Source organism: Alexandromys fortis, unplaced genomic scaffold (genome assembly GCF_014885135.2).
Source record: "Alexandromys fortis isolate MF-2015 unplaced genomic scaffold, M_Fortis_MF-2015_v1.1 scaffold_92, whole genome shotgun sequence".
NCBI classification, from domain to species: Eukaryota; Metazoa; Chordata; class Mammalia; order Rodentia; family Cricetidae; genus Alexandromys; species Alexandromys fortis.
Window position 1 is genome coordinate 1,894,358 of NW_026067972.1, and position 21,227 is coordinate 1,915,584.

General features: G+C 39.7%; 1 protein-coding gene across 2 annotated transcripts in view; it reads right to left on the reverse strand.

Annotated features, from left to right (window-relative positions):
* Stx17 (syntaxin 17) overlaps nt 1–21,227 on the reverse strand; it is a 47,678-nt gene that overhangs the window by 20,980 nt on the left and 5,471 nt on the right. For both annotated transcript variants that reach the window (XM_050155890.1, XM_050155889.1), the window contains exons 2-3: nt 19,842–20,023; nt 12,586–12,651 (exon numbers count right to left, since the gene is read on the reverse strand). In XM_050155890.1, coding sequence (XP_050011847.1) covers nt 12,586–12,651; nt 19,842–19,964 — 189 coding nt within the window. In that variant the 5' untranslated portion in view covers nt 19,965–20,023. The remainder of the gene's footprint in view (nt 1–12,585; nt 12,652–19,841; nt 20,024–21,227) is intronic.

Consider the following 21,227-nt stretch of genomic DNA (forward strand, 5'->3'; position numbering starts at 1 on the left):
TAATTTTATCAGCTGCAAAGAAAACAGCTGTATAATACCACAAGCATAAATGATTGTGATAAGATTTACAAAGAAAGAAAGGAAGGAAGGAAGGAAGGAAGGAAGGAAGGAAGGAAGGAAGGAAGGAAGGAAGGAAGGAAGAAAGGGTTTCACTTTCTAAAAAGTGAACTTAAGACATTATAAGGGTAAATAAATCCCACATAAGAAAAGAAAGTGACATCTAAGGAATCAGCTATGATTGCAGTTCAGGGTGGGAAATTCAGAATCTTGAGACACTTACCAGAAGGGGGTAGGGAGGGAGGAAAGTCAAGTGAACCCAAGAGTGGTGCGAAACAAGGAGAATCATGCAAGTAAGAGCCCAGAATGAACGGGGGCTGGTGGAAAAGTTAGGAACAATAAGAGGATATAAAAATACATGTACAGCAAGAACAAGAGAGAAGTCTCGGGCCCACTGCTTTGGGGCAGATGGTGTAATGCTAACAGATGATGAAGAGAGCAGAACCACTTAGCTCCTGTTTTGCTTTTGGTTCTGTATTGAGGAAAATTTCAAAATTGCAAGGGGGTAAGAAACATGCCCAAAGGAAATCTGTGTCACTACAGAGATGTGGACAGGCTTCACAAAGGAGTGGCTTGGTGCTGTCTCTGAAAAACGGTCGTAGGGAAGCAGGACGTACCAAACACAAAGCCCTCTTGGTCTGCACTTTGGCAGCAGCAGGACACCTCATCGTTTCCATATTTAACAGCACTGGGCCAAACTAGCTTTCACACTGGGTGAAAGCACGGGGCCAAGTGAGGTAGCAGCATCTGTCCTTCCCAGAGGGAGACAGCATGATGCCTTAGATGTCATTCGCCCCATCCTACCCTATGCCAATTAGGACAGAGGTCAAAGATGAAGAGTCCAGATTAATCTCATAAATATTTTAAAGCAAAAAAAATCAAGTTAAATTTCTCTGAACTCACAATAACCTAGAGTAACTTCCTTTCTATCCACACCAATTAGGAAGCTTCTTACCTGCCATTTGCTTCCTCCCCTGCTCTCTCCCTGTTATTCCCTCCCTCTGAACTGTTGTCTGTTTGCCTCATTATCACCCTTTTCTATTGCTTCTCCCCTACCCAAACACCCCTTTTGGAAATAAAAAAGTAGAGCGAGTGTTCCCCTGCCTCCTAGTAAGATCATGAAAGGCAAACTTTACATTTACCGAGTCCTTGACTGGTTATACGCTTTTGCATCTGTGTAGTTTACAGAACTGGGCAGACTTCCTACAGGCAGTATCCCCCCAAATGAGCTCTAAAATCTCCTGACCAGTCTGCTCCCAACAAGTTCCATGTCTGTGGAGAAGAGGGGCTGAGGACATTTCTATAAAGGACATGTTGGTTCTCCAGTGACTTACACAGTTTCCAGCACCTTCACTTCCTTGTAAAAATTGGCCACAAAAATCTTTCTTAATGCTAATATTCCTTACTCCAGAGAAGAACAGTATTACGCCTACTCTACTTGCAGTTTCAAAACCTTAGAGACTGGTTGGCTTATCCTGTTTTCCAAAGACAGCAGAGCCCTGAGACTAGAGCACTGAGGAGAAAAGAAACACTGTACCTTGCAGATGCCCAGGGGCTGTTGTTAAAGCAGTGCTCGGTGAGAAATGAATTAGAACCTCAGAGTGAGGAATCCATACAAGGCTGGAGAAAGACTCATCTTAAAAGATGAAAAGAAATAGTGACAGATGACACACTACCACCAGAGACAGTAAACAAAGGCAGAGCATTGGGTGTCACTCAAAATGAAAACAGAAAAGGAAGCACCTTTTTAACAGCACTAGTCAGCTGTGCGGTGACAGTAAAGCAAAGGCACATGCATCTGGAGTTCTTGGAAGAGGGAGGAAAGGGGACAGAAGAGCATACTAAGAAGAAAATAAAGGTAGAAAATTCTCCAAATCAATGCAACAGTAAACTAAGAGGTCAAAGGTGCTCAACAAACTGAGAGAAGAAAATGCACCATGTCCAGTGAGAGTCCCCAAAGCTGTGACAAAAGGAGAGTAGCAAAGGCAATGGGAGGACACCTTAAGAGGCATAAAGATGGGCTGAGGAAGATTCCACAAAACAATAAACAATCCAAATATCCATTAACAGCTAAACAGATAAACTATGCTATATTCACATAATGCAATGTTATTCATTAATAAAAAGAAATTAAATATGGACTCATAGAACAAGAGGGACAAATCTTGGAATAGTCACAGAGTTAAAGAAACTGGATTTTATGCTGTATGATTATGATTTTCATATTCTGTATAGATTATATAAAATTCCAAGAATCTCCTACCTGGGGCACAGCAGCAGAAAGCCAGTTAGTGGTAGGAGGTCGGGGAAGGTATTAGCAGAAGGACATGGCAGGGAGAAGCCAAGAGGGCGCAGGGGTACAGAAGTGTAGTTAAGAAGTGATCCAGGTGATAAAATCTGCAGTGATTAGGGGATACCTTTATCACAGAGACACAGGTCAAACATATCTTAAAGATTAGCTACTTTAAATACATGTACCCTATGGCATGGTAGTTAATAACACAAGAAAATTATTTGAGATAAAGGAGGGGAAATATGTAGCAATAAATTACTTATATACAGTCATACTTAAGTCAGGTAAAGATTTCATTCAGATGAAGTTGGGGAATGGGAATGGGCTTTCCTAGAACTGGCAGCTTCCTTGAAAGAGAAAAGAAACTGAGACAACTATGAGGATCTGACATAAATAAGCAGTAAATACATGGTATTTATTATATTATCTTACAATTTTAAATGTTTCTGTGTTTAAAATATGCACATGTATAATTTTTTAAAATGTGCTTAATATTAGAGTTGCTATCCGACAGTTTCCTATGCTATTAGACTTGGGGTAGGAATCCTCTAGTTACAAAGACAGCAGGTAAAAATCTAGCCTATCAGTCACGTGGGGTGGGGTGGGGTAAGAGTATGGTGTGTACCTTCACTAATGTTGTACAGCAAATTGAAATATTCTTTCCTAGAAAGGGACTTGTTAACAGGAAGTTAACAGAATTTAAAAGCTCAGAAAGTGAACAACTAACAAGTCTGAGGAAGTTCTTAAAACTCAGGAGAGCCACAGGCCTCTTCTGCAAGGTTATATTGCTGGGTAGAAGGGACTCTGACTGGCCAAGCTGCCCAAAAGTTAGAGAGCTCCAGGGAAGCAGCTTTTGTGAGCTGTCACCCCAGCTATGGTGGATTTTCAGGGATGCAGCTGCCTTCAACTCATCCACAGTTCTCTAAGTAACCCTTAGTAAGCCCACTGGTCCTCTAAGCTAGACTTTGGTGGAACTGTTTCTCTGATCTATTGTTGGTTCCCTGTGTGGGATAAGTACACATCTGCTTATCTCTCCCCAGCAGACACAAACAAAAATGTGTCTAACATCAGTACCCTGATGATCACACTAGCCACCTTCCTCATCTGCTGTTCCTATCCTTGCCCCTTCAAGACTACCTTTATTTTAATGGGAAAGAGATGTCTTCAGGTTGTCTTAGGTCACTAAATGCTCAAAACCTTCTGGAGCTTTCCTCCCCACTCTGAGTTGCTGCTTCCTGCAGGTCCTCTCATGGCCTGACCCAGCTGGAGTCTGACTTTATCTCCCACACTTCTCCTTCACAAATCACCGGGTGGGCATGCCAAACATCCTCCCACCACAGCCTCCCTCCAGACTGTCCCCATGCTTGGAGAACCCTGTCCCTCATTTTATGCCTCCAGTTTCCTCAGGGCTTTCCTAAAACATTATCCAGAACCTTCCACAACTACTGCTTATATAAGAGTTCATTACTAGATTTTTGACCCCTGGCTTTACTTTTCTTCATGCCAAGTGTAACCATCAGTTATATTAGGTATTTATTTACTTGAAAAACTATTTTAAAAATAATGTAGAGAAAGGGGAACTCTTGGATACTTGGTGTGGAAATATAAATTAGTACATCAATTATGAAAAATGGCACTGAGGTTCCCACACAAAAATGATTGCCCTGTGATCCAGCATTCCACTTGAAGGTGTATATGCAAAGGAAACAAAATCAGTTTGTCAAAGTGGTTTCTGTTCTTCTATGCTATCCACAGCACTGTCTGCAAAGCCAACATATAAAGTCAATTTAAGGGTTAGTCAATGGTGAGTAGGAAATGAAAACCTGGTGGCAGATATACAGAAAACTGGAAACTACACCCCCCCAAAAAAAAAGTAATAAAAGCTTTGGTTTGCAGTGTAGATGAGTCTGGAGGACACTATGCCAGGCACAGAAGGAGCAATGCTAAATGATCTCATTGACAGAAGAATCTAAAACAGCTGCTCTCATAGAAGCCGAGTGTAGAATAATAGTTACCAGAAGCTGGGGGAGAGGATGAGGAAAGGGTAGAGAGGTTGTTCAACAAGCACAAAACTACAGTTCTAGTATGTTCTGGTGCTCTTGTTCAGCAGGGGAACTACACTTACCACACTTTCTGGTATGTGTCCGAACAGCTAGAGAATTGTGAATGCTGTCACCACAGCAAAATGACAAAAGTTTCAGGTGACAGAACTGCCTGGCTGCATCACCACATTAACACACCCCCTTAAAACATCCTACTCGGGGCTGAAGAAATGGCTCAGGGAGTAAGAGCACTGGATGCTCTTGAAGAGGACCCGGGTTCAGTTTCCAGCATCCACATGGCTACTCACAACTCCAGTCCCAGGGATCCAATACTCTCTTCTGGTCTCTGTGGCTACAGAATGCATATGGTGCACAGACATACATGCAGACAAAACACCCAATACTTATAAAAATAAATTCACTGAAAAAAGTCACACTGCACAAATATGGACAGTTACATGTTGTTAAAGATAAACACTTTGCGCTGGGGATACAGTTTTGTAGTAGAGTACTTGTCTGGCATGTATAGTAAGGTCCTGGGTTCAGTCTCCAGAACCAGAAAAAAAGAATAAAATGTAAAATAAAAATAAAATCTCTGATTCTTTCCCCCTGCCACTACCCCAAATACAAAATATATAGGAGAAGGATTTTCTTTTCTTTTGCTTCTAACTTTTTCCAGTGTCTACAATAACACTGAGAAAATGGGGATGATAAAATATTTCTGTTCTTCTAATAGTAAGACCAGAAGGCAGGAATGCTAAACCCTGAAACGACAGAAAGGGTTTACACACACATGAACCTAGTTCAATACCATCATGGTATAAACCAGTGGTGAGTGTTCCTATAATCCAGGACTCAGAGATGGAGGCAAAAGGATAGGGAATTCATAATCATTCTCACCCACATAGAAGTTCCAGGTCAGCCTGTGCAGAAGACCCCATCTAATAATAATAATAATAATAATAATAATAATAATAATAAATCTGCAGAAATATGCACAAATTAGAGCAATGAGGCCATAAGGGTAGCAAGCTTTAAAAAGGTAAGTTCATCAACTCAGTATTTAACAAGCTTTGCAATATACAAATATAAACTATAAACTATGCCCAAACTTTAAAAAGAAACATATCCCCACCTGTTCAGATTAATAACTAAATTAATAACTAGCTCTCTTCTCCCACTTTATTCAGAAATATCTCCAAATTCCTGTCTAAAGCTTGGGTTACAGTCAAACATATACTTCTCTATATGGATGATAATTGTAAAAAGCAATTATTCTAAGTTAATTGAGAATTCTGAAAAAATGGCTAATTATGTATTTGATGATTAAAAGAAGAGTGGCTATGCATATATTTGCCTTCATTAAATATTGATTTAGGATTCCTAATGTGTTTTTATAACATGCAATTTTGAGAGCAAATTGTGTACAGCAGAAAACATTTGGTATCATAATAATTAATCAGATTTCTTTACAAACACGAGCACAAGTCCAGTGGTAAACATTTAAATACCACAGCAAACACACTCTAGACATAGTATAATTTACTGCTAAGGGCTCCAGAGTCATAACTATTTAATTAAAGTAAATCTGGACTATTCTTTATTTGCACTGTTTACCTCATAAAGTTTATTGATAGTAGTATGACATTACACAAGTTTTAGTATCAACCAGTACCAAAAATTTTATACATGGCCTCATATACCTATATAAACTAAAAACCAAGTATTAAAGATTGAAATCACAGCTGGGGCAGAGATCAGTAGAAGAGAACTTGCCTGGCTTGCATAGCATTCTGGTTCAATTTGGAGGGAGCAGGCAAGGAGACTAAAACGTCAAAGGGGGAAAAGGACTTAATCCATTTATTCAAGTATTTAATGAACATCTACTATTATGTGTTAAGGGCCATACTTTAGTGCCTATCTAGTTGAGTTAACAGTAAGAGATTATAGAGAAAATATGATTAAACATGGGAATCGGTTCTCACTATGGCAGTGGTTCTCTGATGTGGGAGAGTCTTCTGTTTTGTGTTGATTTCATTCGTTAATAAAGAAACTGCCAAAAAAAATAAAGAAACTGCCTTGGCCATTTGATAGGCAAATGGTCTTAGGCAACCCTGTGAAAGGGCCATGACCCACAGACTGAGAACCACTGTGCAATGGTGTCTAACTAAGCCACTAGAGCACTGAGACCTGGACTCCTCCTACACTGTCACTTACTGCTTCAACAACAAGTCTCTCAAGTTCCTTTAAAAATATTTTTTAGACAAGCATTAATGTCTCTGTTCTTCTGGTTTCTTTTATCTAAAAAAAACCTACTATCCAGAATCCAGGTAGCTAATTTTTATAACACATTTCACAGCTACTCATATACTGACTTTAATTTACTCTTCCAGAAGCTCTAAACCTCTACGCAGATACTGAACTGATAGCTTGTATTGTCACCCAGCTGGGATCCCTCAAGGCAGAAACTGAGATACTTTTTATAACTTCTGCTATCAATCAGTGTTCCCACTGTGTGTTAAGATAGAGAGGAGAGACAAGAGACAGTTTTTCAAAATATTTAGTTTAGGACTGTGGAGACAGCTCAGTTGGCAATGTGCTTGTTATGCAAGCATGGAGAGATGAGTTCAGATCCCCAGCAGACACATGAAAAAGTCAGACACAGAGCATGTGCCAGAGAGCCAGTACTAAGGAGGCAGAGACAGGACGATCCCTGTAGCTCGCTGGCCAGAGACTCTAGCCAAATAGGCAGGCTCCAGGTCAGTGAGAGACTCAGTCTCAAAAATTAAGATGACTGAGAAAGACACCAGACAATGACCTCCGGCCTGCATACACATCCACATCCAAAATATTTATTTTATGCTTTTATATGACAGGTCAGAAAACTGAATAAAAGTAACATGATTACATAATCCATCTAAAACTAACTTACTGAATATTTGCTGCTATTATATAGGCTGTGTAGGATCTTGGCACATATGACTGACACTCTTACAATCATCCCCAGAGTTAGGTACCATTATGCTAATTTGATGACTGAGAAAACTTAAGTTCAGAAACTGTATGTAACTTTCTTAAAGCAAACAATTGCAAACATGATATAATCTATTAGAAATGTATAATTTGAATACAGTATAATGACATTTTACATTCAGAAAAATAGAAAAACAGAAGGGAAGTGGACATAAAGTCCCACCCTTAACCAAGAAGCTATTTGCAATTGATACCTGCTGGCAAAGGGAAAATCAGTTTTTCCACAAGAAAACTGGGTGTATCAACCACTGCCCAGGGCAGGCCCCATGCCCAGAAGTTACTGGCTAACACAAAATTGACTCCATGTTTTCTGTGTGTCTTTTATTTAGTTTCATTTTCTTGGTTTTTCTCTTACTGGAATTTTTTGAGAGAGAAAATATAAAGTCTAGTTGGTAGAGAGGTGGGAAAGATCTGGGAAAGAGTTGAGGAAAGGGAAGCAATATGGTCAAAATATACTGTGTGAAAAAAAATTAAATAAAAGAATTATTTTACAGGAGTTACTGTGTTTTATATAGTGTTTAAATTATTTTTGTATTTTAAGTGTGTGTATGAGTACACATGCATATGCACATATGCAGTCAGAGAAAAACCAGTTCTGGCAGCTGGTTCTCCCCTTCAGCCATGAACGGTACAAGTATCACTACGGTCATACTCACTGAGCCATCTCTCTGGCATTAAGCTGCAATTTTAAAAAGATATATTTAAACAAGCTTTTTGTGTTTGTTTTTTCTTTTCCTTTTGGCTTCTTCCTTTTTTTGTTTTGTTTTTATTTTTTTCAAGATAGGGCTTCTCTGTAGCTTTGGAGTCTGTTTTGGAACTCGCTCTATAGAGCAGTCTGGCTTCGAGCTCAAGAGATCCACTTGCCTCTGTCTCCTGAGTTCTAGGATTAAAGGCGTGAGTCCCCCCTCACCCCTGCCCTCTGACTCTTGACTTTTTCAAGTCAGGTTTCTCTGTGAGGCCCTGACTATCCTGAAACTTGCTCTGTAGATCAGGGTGGCCTCGAACTCAGAGATCCACCTGCCTCTGCTACCTCAAATGCTGGGAGTAAAGGTGTGCGCCGCCACCACCACCACCAGGCTGAACAAGCTTATTTTTAAGCAACTCTTTTTTCAAGTGGTAAGTCAGATTTAAAAAAAAAATGCAAGTAATCAAAATAAAATAGGAATCTGAAAATATGGTTATACTATAAGACAAAAAAAATGAGTCTCAAAAAGTTGAACCAGGAAAGAAAATCCAAAGGCATTACAAAAAATCATTAGAAATAATAAGACTTTAAAAGTAATTGGCTATAAAAATCTATCTATTTTGAAAACTAACTATATTGGTACATTAACCAAAAATTAAAAGAAAGTCAACACACACACACACACACACGCTTATAAAGTATCTAAGACCAAATGAATTAGTACCCTGTACAGTGGTGTGTATTATTATTACTAGGGCTCAGGAGACAGACTAGGATGGTTAAGAGTTTGGGGCCATCCTCAAAGCTATAGTTGGTTTATGGCCAACCTGAGCTACATAACATTTTGTCTCAAAAACAAAATGAATAAAGTAGTTTGAAACAAAACCTTGTTTATGAGTATGGAGAAAGTTACTTGTACATGATACCTAAAGCATAAAACATAAAAGAAAAGGTTGAAAAATTAGATCACATGAGAAGTCCTTTGTCTTAAAACACAAGTCAAATTGAGAAGGTGGGTTTTACAGAAGCCTAATTCAGATAAACCTGGAAAACCTATAACTTGTTTCTAAAACAAAAATATTTTTTTAAATCACAAACTAGCCATGAACAAGCCTATACACTAAGTCCAGAGCAGAGATGAATACAGTAAGTAAACACCAGAATCTAACAAGTTTGATCTCATTACTTCAATGGCACACATAAATCTCTTATACCAGATGGAGGCCAATAATGTCAACATGGTTTTAAAAATCAGTACACAAATTCTCTGATACAGTCAATATATCAAACAAATCATATGATTGTTAGTAAAACATTAAACAGTCAAGACGGTAAGAAACACTAGTCATAATAATCTCATTAACATTAACATGCTCAGGACCACTGGACCCACACTAAATCTTGATGGCATGTGGGATCTGGGAAGAGTCGAATGCCCCCTCTTCCTTAGGCCTGTAATCTATTTATTTACCATCTAGTATAACATAGAGACAAGTTGTATTTCCATCTCAATCTCAAACCAATCTGCTTTTCTCCATCTTATTTGAAGCTACTATCTATTCCTTGCACTTCTGGAATCTTTTCTAGGGACATCTTGCATTCACTCCATCCAATCTCAATTTTCACGATATTGCAAATATTCTAATTTAAATATGTTTATATATCTATATATACATTTGTGCCTATGTGTTTGTCTGATGTGTGTCAAATGTGCTTGAGTGTGAGGTAAAGAACAACCTCTGGTGTTGGTTTTTGCCTTTCACTGTTTTGCAAGGTCTCTCTTGTTCACTGATACACTTGAGTTATTCCGACTAGTGAGCCTAAAATCTTCTAGAGGACTTGCCTGTCTTTGCTTTCATTTTGCTGTAGGGATGCTGGAACCATGGACATGCACTATGGTGTCTAGCTTTTTATATGGGTTCTGGGACCTGAACCCAGGTTCCCAGGCTCGTTTTTAACCACTGTGCCATGCAATCTGAGTTCCCACATTCAGTGAAACAAAGACTGGCAACCCTTTTTGTAGGGCCAGGTAGTGCACAACTTAGACTCTGCGGCGATATAGTCTCTGTAGCAACTATTCAGCTCTGCATTTGAAATGTAAAAATAGTCAACAAACAAACAGCTAGCTGTCAGGCCAGGGCAGCCTGGGAGTTACAATAGTGTGTGCACACATTTGTACATGTTGAGTATGTGTGACCCTTTGTGTGGGGCAGAGGTCAGCATCTGTTGGGTGTCTTCCTCTATCCCTCTCTTCCTTATTTTTTGAGACAGGGTACCAAGCTCACTGAGTGTCTAAAGTGGCTAGACAGCAGGTTCCAAGGATCTGCCTGTCTTCACTAAGGTCAAGATGCATGCCACACCTGACTGACTTTTTACACATTTTACATGTGCTGGGGATCTGAACTCAGGTTTTCATACTTGCCCAGTGGTCACTTTACCTCCTGAGCCATCTCCTCAGGTCCCACAACAAAATACCTTCAAATATTCAAGAGAGAGGAGAGAGACTATGAGAATGAATTAAGGCTAGGTGTGGTAGCTCACACCTACAGCCCCTGCACTTGGGGGCTGTCAAGAAGATGCCATAAGTTTGAGGACACCCAGGGCTACAAAGTGAGTTCTTGGCCGACCTATGCCCAAGTGAGATCCTGTCTCAAAATACAAATAAAGAAGCAAATAAATAAATAAAATTTCACAGAACTAAAGAAAATTATTTTTGAGATGGAAATGATAAGATACAACACAAAACACATTAAAAGTTCAGAGTACTAGGGATAAAAGGAGCACAAAAGGCCCCAAGGAAGAAAAAAGTCCATTGCAAAGACTGGGGAATCAGGTGATTCAGATATTGAAAAAAATCACACAAAGAGCTGGAAAGCATTCATGCTTGAAAGTCAGTTCCAAAGGGAATTCTACACCTGGTGTAACTACAGTGAGGGCTGTAGACACACAGCTACTTAACCCTTTACCTCTGCGTGCTAACCAACACAACAGTGGGGGGAGTTCTGCAGAGACACAGGGAAGGTTCAGGGCAGCAGCTGCTATGCATCAGACAGTTCCACACTGGAATGAGCGATGAAGGGCTTAGAGAAAGAACTTCCAAAATAAAGAACGGGACAGATAGATCTAAACTCATGAAAATATCATTGACAGCAATATGATAAGACATGTGGAACATCTTTTTTTAAATGCCTTTTTAATGTGGAACATCTTAACAGAACTCAAAAATACACAGACAGAAAGCCAGGTAATTAAAAATAAGGTTGTTATTAACTTCAAAAAAAAAAGTAAAGGTCTGGACTGTATTTCACTATTTGATTTGGCAGAAAATAATGTCCTTATAATCAAAATAATGAGGTGCTGAGTACTAACTGAACCAAGGACTGCACATATGCAATTATACAGGAGAAGGGAGGCAGGAGAACAAAGTGGAAAGCTAGGGCTCCACCCACACGGCAGGGGTGAATAGATGGTGTCAAAGCCACAGGGCTACATAGGCTCGTCAGTAATAATGAGGAAACACGGGAAGGGAGCCAAAGGCCTCACAGTGGATAAGATAGAGAACCGTAGGATTCTGCTTCTGCTGTACTACTCTTAAAGAATTATGGACTTATTTAGTGTGAGTGTGCCTGAGTGCCAGAGCACACGTGTGCAGGGCACAGGACAACCAGCCGGAGTCAGCTCTCTCCTTCCACCTTGGGTCCTGGAGATGGAACCTGGGCTCTCAGGCTCGGTGGCCAGTGCCTCTTACCTGATGAACCACCTCACAGACCCTGAATATAACACTATTTCCAAAGCTAGTTTAAAATAATTAGAACTTATTTTTTAAAGTAAATAACTAAATATGGATAATATATTTCATAGATAGAAATCTGGAACTCTCAAATTATAGCTGCTGGTGTCTTACAAGCATAGCTGCATAACCTATATGAAGAACACAATTAAGAAATGTTTGCTCAAGGGATATTTAAGAAACTTTTACCCTCCCTTCAAAGCAATTTTTTAAAAAAAGTTTAAAACTGTAAGTAGCATTATGTTAACCAACCAATTAATTAATACAACCTTGGGAAATACTGTGAATTTTGTAAGGTTTTTGGAAAATGCATTGATTGTGAAAATATAAGTTAATTTGTTATTCCTGAAGGAAAATTAGGTAACATGAAAGGTGACTCAGCAGTTCCTGGTAAAACAGCAACAAATACACAAAAATGGGTCAGCTAGGAAGGAGTAAGCTCAACACCCCTACCTCAAAACCCACAAGTCCTAAACATCCCGAAACCTGCCACTTTCCAGCCAGTATGATGCCACAGCTGACCTCATGAGATGGAATCAAACATGGGTGCACGGAGCGTGTGGAACGGAAACAGACTTTGTCTATGCTTGTCTCGTCTCAGACATCTTGAAATGTGCACTTTAGACAAAGGCTCATTTCCCCAAGACTGTCTTTTTTATAGATTTGCCATACACAGCAGCCTTACCTGAACAGTGCGCCCTGCATTGATGTGTTCTTCATGCAATTTGTCCCAAATTCTGCACCGCTGATACTATTCAACAAAAAACAAAAAATAGGGAAAGTGAGTGCTGAGTTTTACATCATGAGACCATGTCCAGTTACCACAAAGCCCTTACTCATCTACTCAAACATAAGAGGCAGGGAAAACCATAATTTTTTGTAATGAGAATTATCTTTCTGAAGGCTTTTAATATTACATTTTTTAAATTGAGAACTAATAGTAAACAATAACACAAAATAGTATCAGACCAAATTACTTTAAAAAAAAAACAAAATAAAGGTTTTGTCTATGTACAGATTCTCTGGGGAAGGGAAATACAGAGAATGAGGATATAAAAGAAACTGGAAGATGGACAGGACTCCTTCTCATGCATCCTTAATATGTATGAAGAATTTTAGTTATTTGTTAGTAGAATGATATTAACTACTTAAAACTAAGATAAAAAATTTAAAAAGCAGAAAGAAAAAGATGCTTGAAGTGCAGAGGGACAAGGACAAGAGTGACAGAAGTCCCTGATGAACAAGACAAGTCAGAGCCAATGGAACAACATGCAGGCCACAGAGAAGAGACACAGCTCAACAACCACCACCCAGGGAAGCGAAGGAGAAGCGTAGACACATGCGCAGCAGCTGACCCCATCACAAGACAGTATGAGAAAAGCTGATGGTACCTGACAGAACTCATTCTCCACAAAGCAACAGGGAGTATAGACAAATGGTAAATACACAGATAAATACCAACTTTTTAATTATTTCTGAACTCTTAGGCCAGCAAGATGGTTCAGCAAATGGGTGCTAAGTCTAACTACCTGAGTTCCATCTCCAGGACCAACTCCTGCAGGTTGTCCTCCAACTTTCACATGCCAACATGGCACATATGACATCATACACACACTATAAGTATGTATATTCTGAATCATGAGGCAGGTGCTAAAAAGTAGTCCACACAGATTACATCATACTTAGTGGAGAAGGACCCTTCTCTAAGATGGGAAAGAAGATTCTTTCCAGTGGCAGTCAGTAAGACACTGGAAACTCTAATCAGCACTATAGGGCAGAACAAAGACAAAAGAAGAAATGGAGGGAAAAAAAAAAGACAGGAAGAGATACGGAGGAAGTGATGGAGAGGGGGAACATGGAGGAAAATCAGAAAGGAAGCTCCCTTCATAGGTGCCATGACTAACTACACAGAAAATACTAAACAATCTACAGAAAAGCTACACAGCCAGCATTGGCAGATGGACCAGTGGCTAAGGGTCATAAAGTGAGGATTACTTACATATTGAAGATAATATCTACTTCAAAGTACAGATAAGAGTAACTGCCTCACCTTGACTACCAAATATTAAAAATACAAAACAGGAACAAACATGAAGGGCAACAGGAATGTTCTAAATCTAATATATTAGAAATTACCGACAGGCAGCTCACTAATTACATACTCCACTTTTGAGTAAATACCTAGAGCATATATTTTCCATATACTTGTATGTGAGTCGTGCATATGTGCTTCCCTTTGTATGACAGTACATGTCAGGAGGTGTGAATGTGTGTTCACGAGTGTGTAGAGGCAAGATATTAACATAAGTTATTGTGGTGGTTTGTATGTCTACCTCAGTTATTCTCCACTGTATTTACTAAGTCAGGGTCTCGAGCTTAACCTGGAGCTTGTTGACTTAACTAGTCTAACTAGTCAGCTTGCCCTGGTGTGCTGGCTAGTTTTTATGTCAATGTGACACAGCTGGAGTCATCTGACAGGAGGGGACAGCAAATGATAAAAAATCCCTTCATTTGATCATAAACTCAGACTGGAGGCAAGCCTACAGAACATTTCCATAATTAGTGATTGATGTGGGAGAGCCAGCCCATGGTGGGTGAGGCTTGCTCTGGCCTGGTGGTCCTGGGCATCATAAAAAAAAAGCAGGTAAGTCTGCTGGCAAGCAGCACTCTTCCATGGCCTCTGCTTGAGTTCCTGTCCTGACTTCCTCAGTGATGGACTGTGACCCACAAGCACAGGCTAAAGTAAGCCCTCTCCTCTCCCTTGCTTTTGGTCATGATCATTATCACAGCAACAGAAACCCCAACTAAAACTCCTGGAAATCCCATCTCTGCCTCCTCAAGTTTTGAGATTACAAGCAGACCGCCATACCTGCTTAACTTTTATGTGGGTGTTGGGGACCCAAATTCTGGTCCTCATACTTGTTTGGCAAGCACTTTATTTATTGAGCGATCTCTCCAGTCTCATCATATAATATCTTACTCTTTACAATGATCATATGCAGTTATAATTTCATCATCATAACTGCAAACACTTTGCTCCAAATAGTACACTTTGCTCCAAATAGTAGAGCATGGAAGCTAAGTCTGTAAAGGTTAAGGCTCCTGCATAGTGAAGTCTTTATGTCTGAGGCGATGGAATCAATCAGAGCACCCTCCATAGGAACCTGAGCTAGGAGCTAACAAAATACAAAGCTTGAATGGCAGCAGATGGTAAGATGCATGCTTGCAGTCTCAGCTAGTGAGATGGCTGAGCAGACAAAGGTGCTTGTCCCTAAGCTCAAGACCTGAATTTAACTTCTAGGAGCCACAACATAGAAGGAAGAGAACTGACTTCAAAGGTTGTCCTCTGACCTCCACATCTACAGTGTGGAGGGATGTCCACACACATACACATAAATAAATAAATAAATAAATAAATAGTGAAAAAAACTAAAAAACAAAACAAACAACAATACTTGACCTGTAAAGCTACTATAAGACTAAGTGCTATGGCAAGAAAACTCGTAACAGAACTCTCAATAAAGGAAAGCAGCAGCCTTTTCTACTGCCGTCTTTATTTGCTCACTTATCAAAGAGACTATAGAAGAGATTGCTGTCTCAATGCATTATCTCTTATTATAGTGAGTTATAAGAAAATAAAGAATAAAATAATTCAGTTTGCTACTGCTTACTATTCAATTTTATGTGAAATTATGATATACTGTGAAAGCTATTATCCCAAATATTTGGTGTGGGAAGGGGGAGCAGAGTGATATACTAATATGTGTGAAAACCCCTATAGAAGCAACTTTTAAACTTGTAGTTAAGTTTGGGCTGCTGGCTAGCATTTCTAAGTGGCTGGTTTTGCACAAGATGGTCTTTGTCTAACCGCACAGCAGGACAGGCAAGTGGATTAAGGAAGAACCTCGGCATTATGCTTTGGGTCACTAAATACAAAAACACAAACTTTAAAGTGGCTCTAACAAGAAACACACTCCCTACGTCACACAGAAAGTAGCCAGGTGTGTGGCAATCATCCCAGAGTGGTTCAATACAGGCACTGACAAGGTCATCAAGTGCCAGGTTCCACCTTTTGCACTTTCAAAAAGGCCCTCAGATTTGTCTCCTAATGCAGTAGGGCGGCTATACTTCCAATACAACAGGAAGACATAACCAGACCACTAGAAGAGAGAGGACTGTTTCCCTACATGTGTATCTCTTTTAAAGTAGGAAAATATTTCTGGAGGTTTCCAAATTCCTACCAAGCTTTTGTCAAGACTTACTGGCCAGAACTGCAAGATGTGCCTATAGCTCCCTGATAACCAAACATGGACAAGAGCTGAATTATCACATTCATCACACCCAGTACTATTCACCATCACCTGAGTTTGGTAAAGGAAACAGTCACAGGATGGAGAGGGGGGTTATACTGTAATTACAAATTAACAAACAAATAAATATGAACAAATGCATACTAAGTCAGTCGTCTTCTTTCATTTGGTACTGCTGGGTTCAAGCTGCTGTCTAGTTCATGCCGCCCATTTCACACTATTCACAAGCTACCTCTCATCATTCTTGGATTATTTTTCTATCTTGTTTCCTTAACTAAACTGCAAACTTCTTGAGAATTGAAAATCTATTTTTGCATATCATTCAAGGCTAGAAATCTAAGAAACAGCCAATACTAAAGACCCATAAATACTTATGGAAAGCTAATATTTATTTCCTGTAATAAATAATCTCGTTTCTCATTAAACCTGGTAAATTGAATACAAATATTCACTTCTGTTCTTTTCCAAAATCCCATGAAAGGACAATAAAGAATGTTAAGAGGTGAAAATTCACAAGAGCAATAAGAACACAATAGAAGACACCAACAGACAAAAGCTTCCAGCCAAACTTCAGAAGCTGGAAAGAATATAGACACACTGTAGCGGATACAGCAGAGCACAGAGAGCAACAATCTGAGCCTGTAGAGGTGGCTGGAGGGGAGAGATACACGGAGGCCACAGGCAACTGTCCTCCAGGAAGGCTGGACATCCAGAAATACTAGGTGCAGGTGACCAGTTAAAAAGTGTGGTAGAAAGAAAAGCAGGTTTAGTGGGAGGCTTACATAAGCCACACAAACAGTTACCACATCACTGCCCTGCCCCTCTCTGCAGGGGCCAACTAGAGAACCTGGAGCCTGGACTCCAGGCCTAACAAGAGCAAAGAGAGGATACTGTACTCAAGCAGCCTGGGCTTGGAGTGGTGGTGAGCCTGTCATCTTCTTTGCTCACTTTCCTTCTCTCAGGTCAGATGGATGGCCACATAATGTACAGTATACTTACCCCTCTTAGCTCCCCCCAACCCCACTTCATCCCTGCTACAGCATCACCTCTAATAAAATAACTCCAACAGATAGACTGGGGTTAAAACAAAGATGTTAAATCTGTAAATGTTAAGGTCTACTTCACAGGGCTGTGTCAAGATAATGTGTTTAAATACAAGGTGATGACATCAATCAGCACACTTCACAGGAAGCACCAGAGCTGGGATCTGAACAAAGAACAAAGCTTGAATGGAGGTAAATGATGGGGTGCATGTCATTAACAGATGTAAGACAGAAAGCAAAATTACTCAGGGCCATACTTCCTCTACCTTCTTTACTGAGGAATTCACCTTCAAAATAGAAAGAGGCTAATAAGATCATTAGGAGGAAAATGAAGCTGGGTTGGATGGAGCATGCCTGCAGGTAATGGAAGACATCCATTACCATGAGATGAGATGGAGGCAAACCCAAGGCAAACAAACCCCACCTTATCTGATAAGCCATTTGGGGGTTTTCAATCCTGTGTGTACATCCCTCACAGTAAGTTTCTTCTTAGATCCCAACAATATGAAACAATATGAAACACAAAGAAAATTGTGTTTCAAGTTGGCTATCTTGTAGCTATTTACTGTGCTTTAGCTAAGAGGCATTAGCTAAGAAAGCTGAATGTTAGGGCTTCAAACTCCAGGATCCCATGCTAGTAACACTTACCATGAGTAACAGTGTGCTGATGAAGGGCCTGTGGAGCACGGCCCAGGTGTCCACAGCACACTGCTCTCATTGTTCTCACTGCTGCAGAATCACTCTGCTACAGGCTCCCCTTCAATTTCCCTCCAGTCTGGCTTTTTTCTCTTAAATTCATATTGGATGACTGATGGCCAGAATAATAAATATTTTATCTTTCTACACCTTTTCCTCAAGAAGAATATGCCTTTTGAACGTGAGGCACTGCAAGACACCTGGAGCCTAAATTTAGTTAACTGTCCTGTACAGAGTGAGCACTACAGGTTTTAAATATGTTTACATGCCATAGCCTACCCATCAAAACATGCTATTCAATTCTATACAGAGAAAGAGGTATTTTCATAGTTAGAATAGAAACCCTACAGTGAAGTGTTCAAATATATTTGAGTTTGCCTTCTTAGTTCTAGATATTATCATCTGTCTATCCATTATAATTATCTGGATGTCTGGAGGTTTCATAATAAGTAAAAATGCTAAAAGAAACATGTTCAGGCAGAGCAGAATCAATGGCACTGACTCCAAGATAACGCTTCTAATTCAATCAGTAGTGGACCTATTCCTTCTGCACCACCTTGCTGCAGGGTTCTCGCTTTCCATTGGTAGGGCTGCGCACACATGTAGTGAGAATTGAAGGGAATACCAGCAGGCATTTTCATACAGAGTAAGACGTATTAAATCTCAAAGGTAAAGTAGGACAATAAAGAGGGACATGGCTTTAATAGCTCACAAACCACTTGTTTCTACCTTTTAGAATCAATTCATCCACCTAATGCTTATCATCTTTGTAATGGAGAAATGGATATGGCTCAGGACTTTGAAACAGACCTTACCAAATCTTTTACACATTTTGTAACACTGTAACAATATAGAAACAGAACTGTTTACTTTGGATTGCTCAACTCTAGGTTGGAGATTTGATATGTTTCTCTATCTCATGAAGCAAACATGGAATCCCTTCACATGTTTCCATTCCAAGAATACCAGACAGTTCCTTCTGTATCCTTACAAGCTAAAGCTAAAACCTATGCTTTATATGTAAAGAAGAAAGGAATTAAGGGATGAAAAAAATATAATACGAAATTTTAAAAAAATCCTCAGAGAAATTTCCATTGCAGACATCTTAGAAATTAGTTTCTGTGTTTTTAAAAAAGCACTTACTTAAAAAATTGATAGGGAAAACACATTTGGTATTTTTAATGAATAGAGCTTATACTGAAAGGTTTAATGACCACATCGTCCACCCTAATCCTAAAATTGAAAAAGAGAAGTAGAGGAGAATACAGCTCAGTGTTTAAAGCAGAAGACAACCCACCTTTCCAAGCTAGGGCTCACTTCTCAGAAAACCTGAGGCTGCTGTATCTGTAAACCCCACACACAACCTATTCAGGGCAGGGTCGATGCTGGTCTCTGCACAGCTCATCTACCCTCTGCCTATTTCCCCAGCCCACCTCGTCGGTACGTCTCAAAGAAAAGCAGTGAAGAAAGGAAATTCCCTCACAGCACACATTTATCTACATCTTTACATGAAGAGGAGAGAGTTACTGATAGGCACGAGTTCAAAACACTTGCCCTGGGATGAACGAAATGAGCACATCGTCTTCACATCACGAGCTCTATCAAACAGTCCAACTTAATTACTAACCACCTAAAACCTCCATGTGCAAATTTTTTAATCGCACATGGAGGTAGGAGCAGAGTAGGTACAAATTCTACTCCTATCTCCCTTCTTCGACATAATAAAGGAATATATAAGAATTACATTTGTAGAACATGAAGACCAGCTTGAGAAGGGAATCCTGCTGCATCAGCAGGTTGGAAGTCTCAGATTCTCTATTCAGCTGGAATCTAGAGACAGCAAGTAAGAATCCAGGCAGGTACCTGCTTCTGCTGTGGAAACAAATGCTCACCTTCTCGATGTTTATCTGGTGTTTTCTTAACCTCTCCAGATCTGTTGGGATCACTATCTTAGTGAATTTCTGGATAGCTGGCTCAAGTCGGCGTAACTTCACCTTTTCTTCATCTTCGGACATCCTAAAGCCTGTTGAGCCACGTCCACTTGTAGCGGCTCTCTTCTCTCCTGCAGAAACACCTAAAGAGGAAGATTTAAGAATGCTTTTACAACAGCTTCCATTATTTTAGAAGTAAACAAATGTAGGGCTGGAGAGACAGCTCATCGGGTCATCTGGCTGCTCTTCCTGAGGGCCCATGATGGCTCACAACCACTGGAACTCCAGTTCCAGTTCTGACACCATTTTCTGCCCCCTCTGGCACCGCACACATGGTGTATAGACATACATGCAGGCAAACACTCATACATATAAAAAATTTTAAAAATAAAAAAATCAACAAATATACAATTACTCTTTACTCTAAATACATATCAAACCCAAAATTGAAATTGAATGGCTTGGTTTTTTTCTATCAAATGATGTATATTAAAATAGTATCTAGTCATTTTAAAGGACTCTTCAAACTGTTTCATTTTCATAGCACAGGTAGGACAGGAACTGGCCTGGAAACACTGATCCTCCACACATCCCAAGCTTCTCTAGATGTTCAGAAAATATGAATAAGTGCAGGCCCATGAGATGGCTCAGTGGGTCAAAGAGCTTACCACCAAGCCTGAAGATCTGAGTTCAATACCTGGAACCCACAGAGTAGAGGAAAAGAGCTGAGTTCTCTAATATAGTACCTGTATCCTACACGGGCACACGTGCATGCACACACATCATCTCTAATAAATAAAAAGGCAATAAAAAAGTTTAAAGAAAATACAAAAATGAACAGAATAAAACTATCGATCTATTTAACCTTAAGTACCTACTCTCTACATTCTGATGGCTATCTCCTGAGGTCTTTTGCAATATGAAGTATGTATGTAAACACCACTAAAAACGAGTACTTCCTGATATGCTTTGGACACTGAATAGCTATCTTCTAAAAGAATTGTCAAATAGCAAAACTGCAAGGAAAATTTTCAGTTGATATTTCTGCTTATATCAAACTTCACTTCCAGTGTCATAATAGTGTAATTGTGTAATTATATACTTCAAGTACACTGCAGAATACAGAACTCCTTTCAGTGAAGGCCCTTATCTCCTCCTTATTAAACAAGGTGATTAGCAATGTCTACTAAATGACCAGCAACAGAACTCCAATAAGAAGCATATTTATAAGGCCAGGGCATGGCTCAGTGGGTAAGGGCACTTGCTACCAAGACACAGGCTAAGTGTGATCCCCAGGTCCTACATGGGAGAGACCTGACTTCCTTTGACTTCCACACGCACACTGTA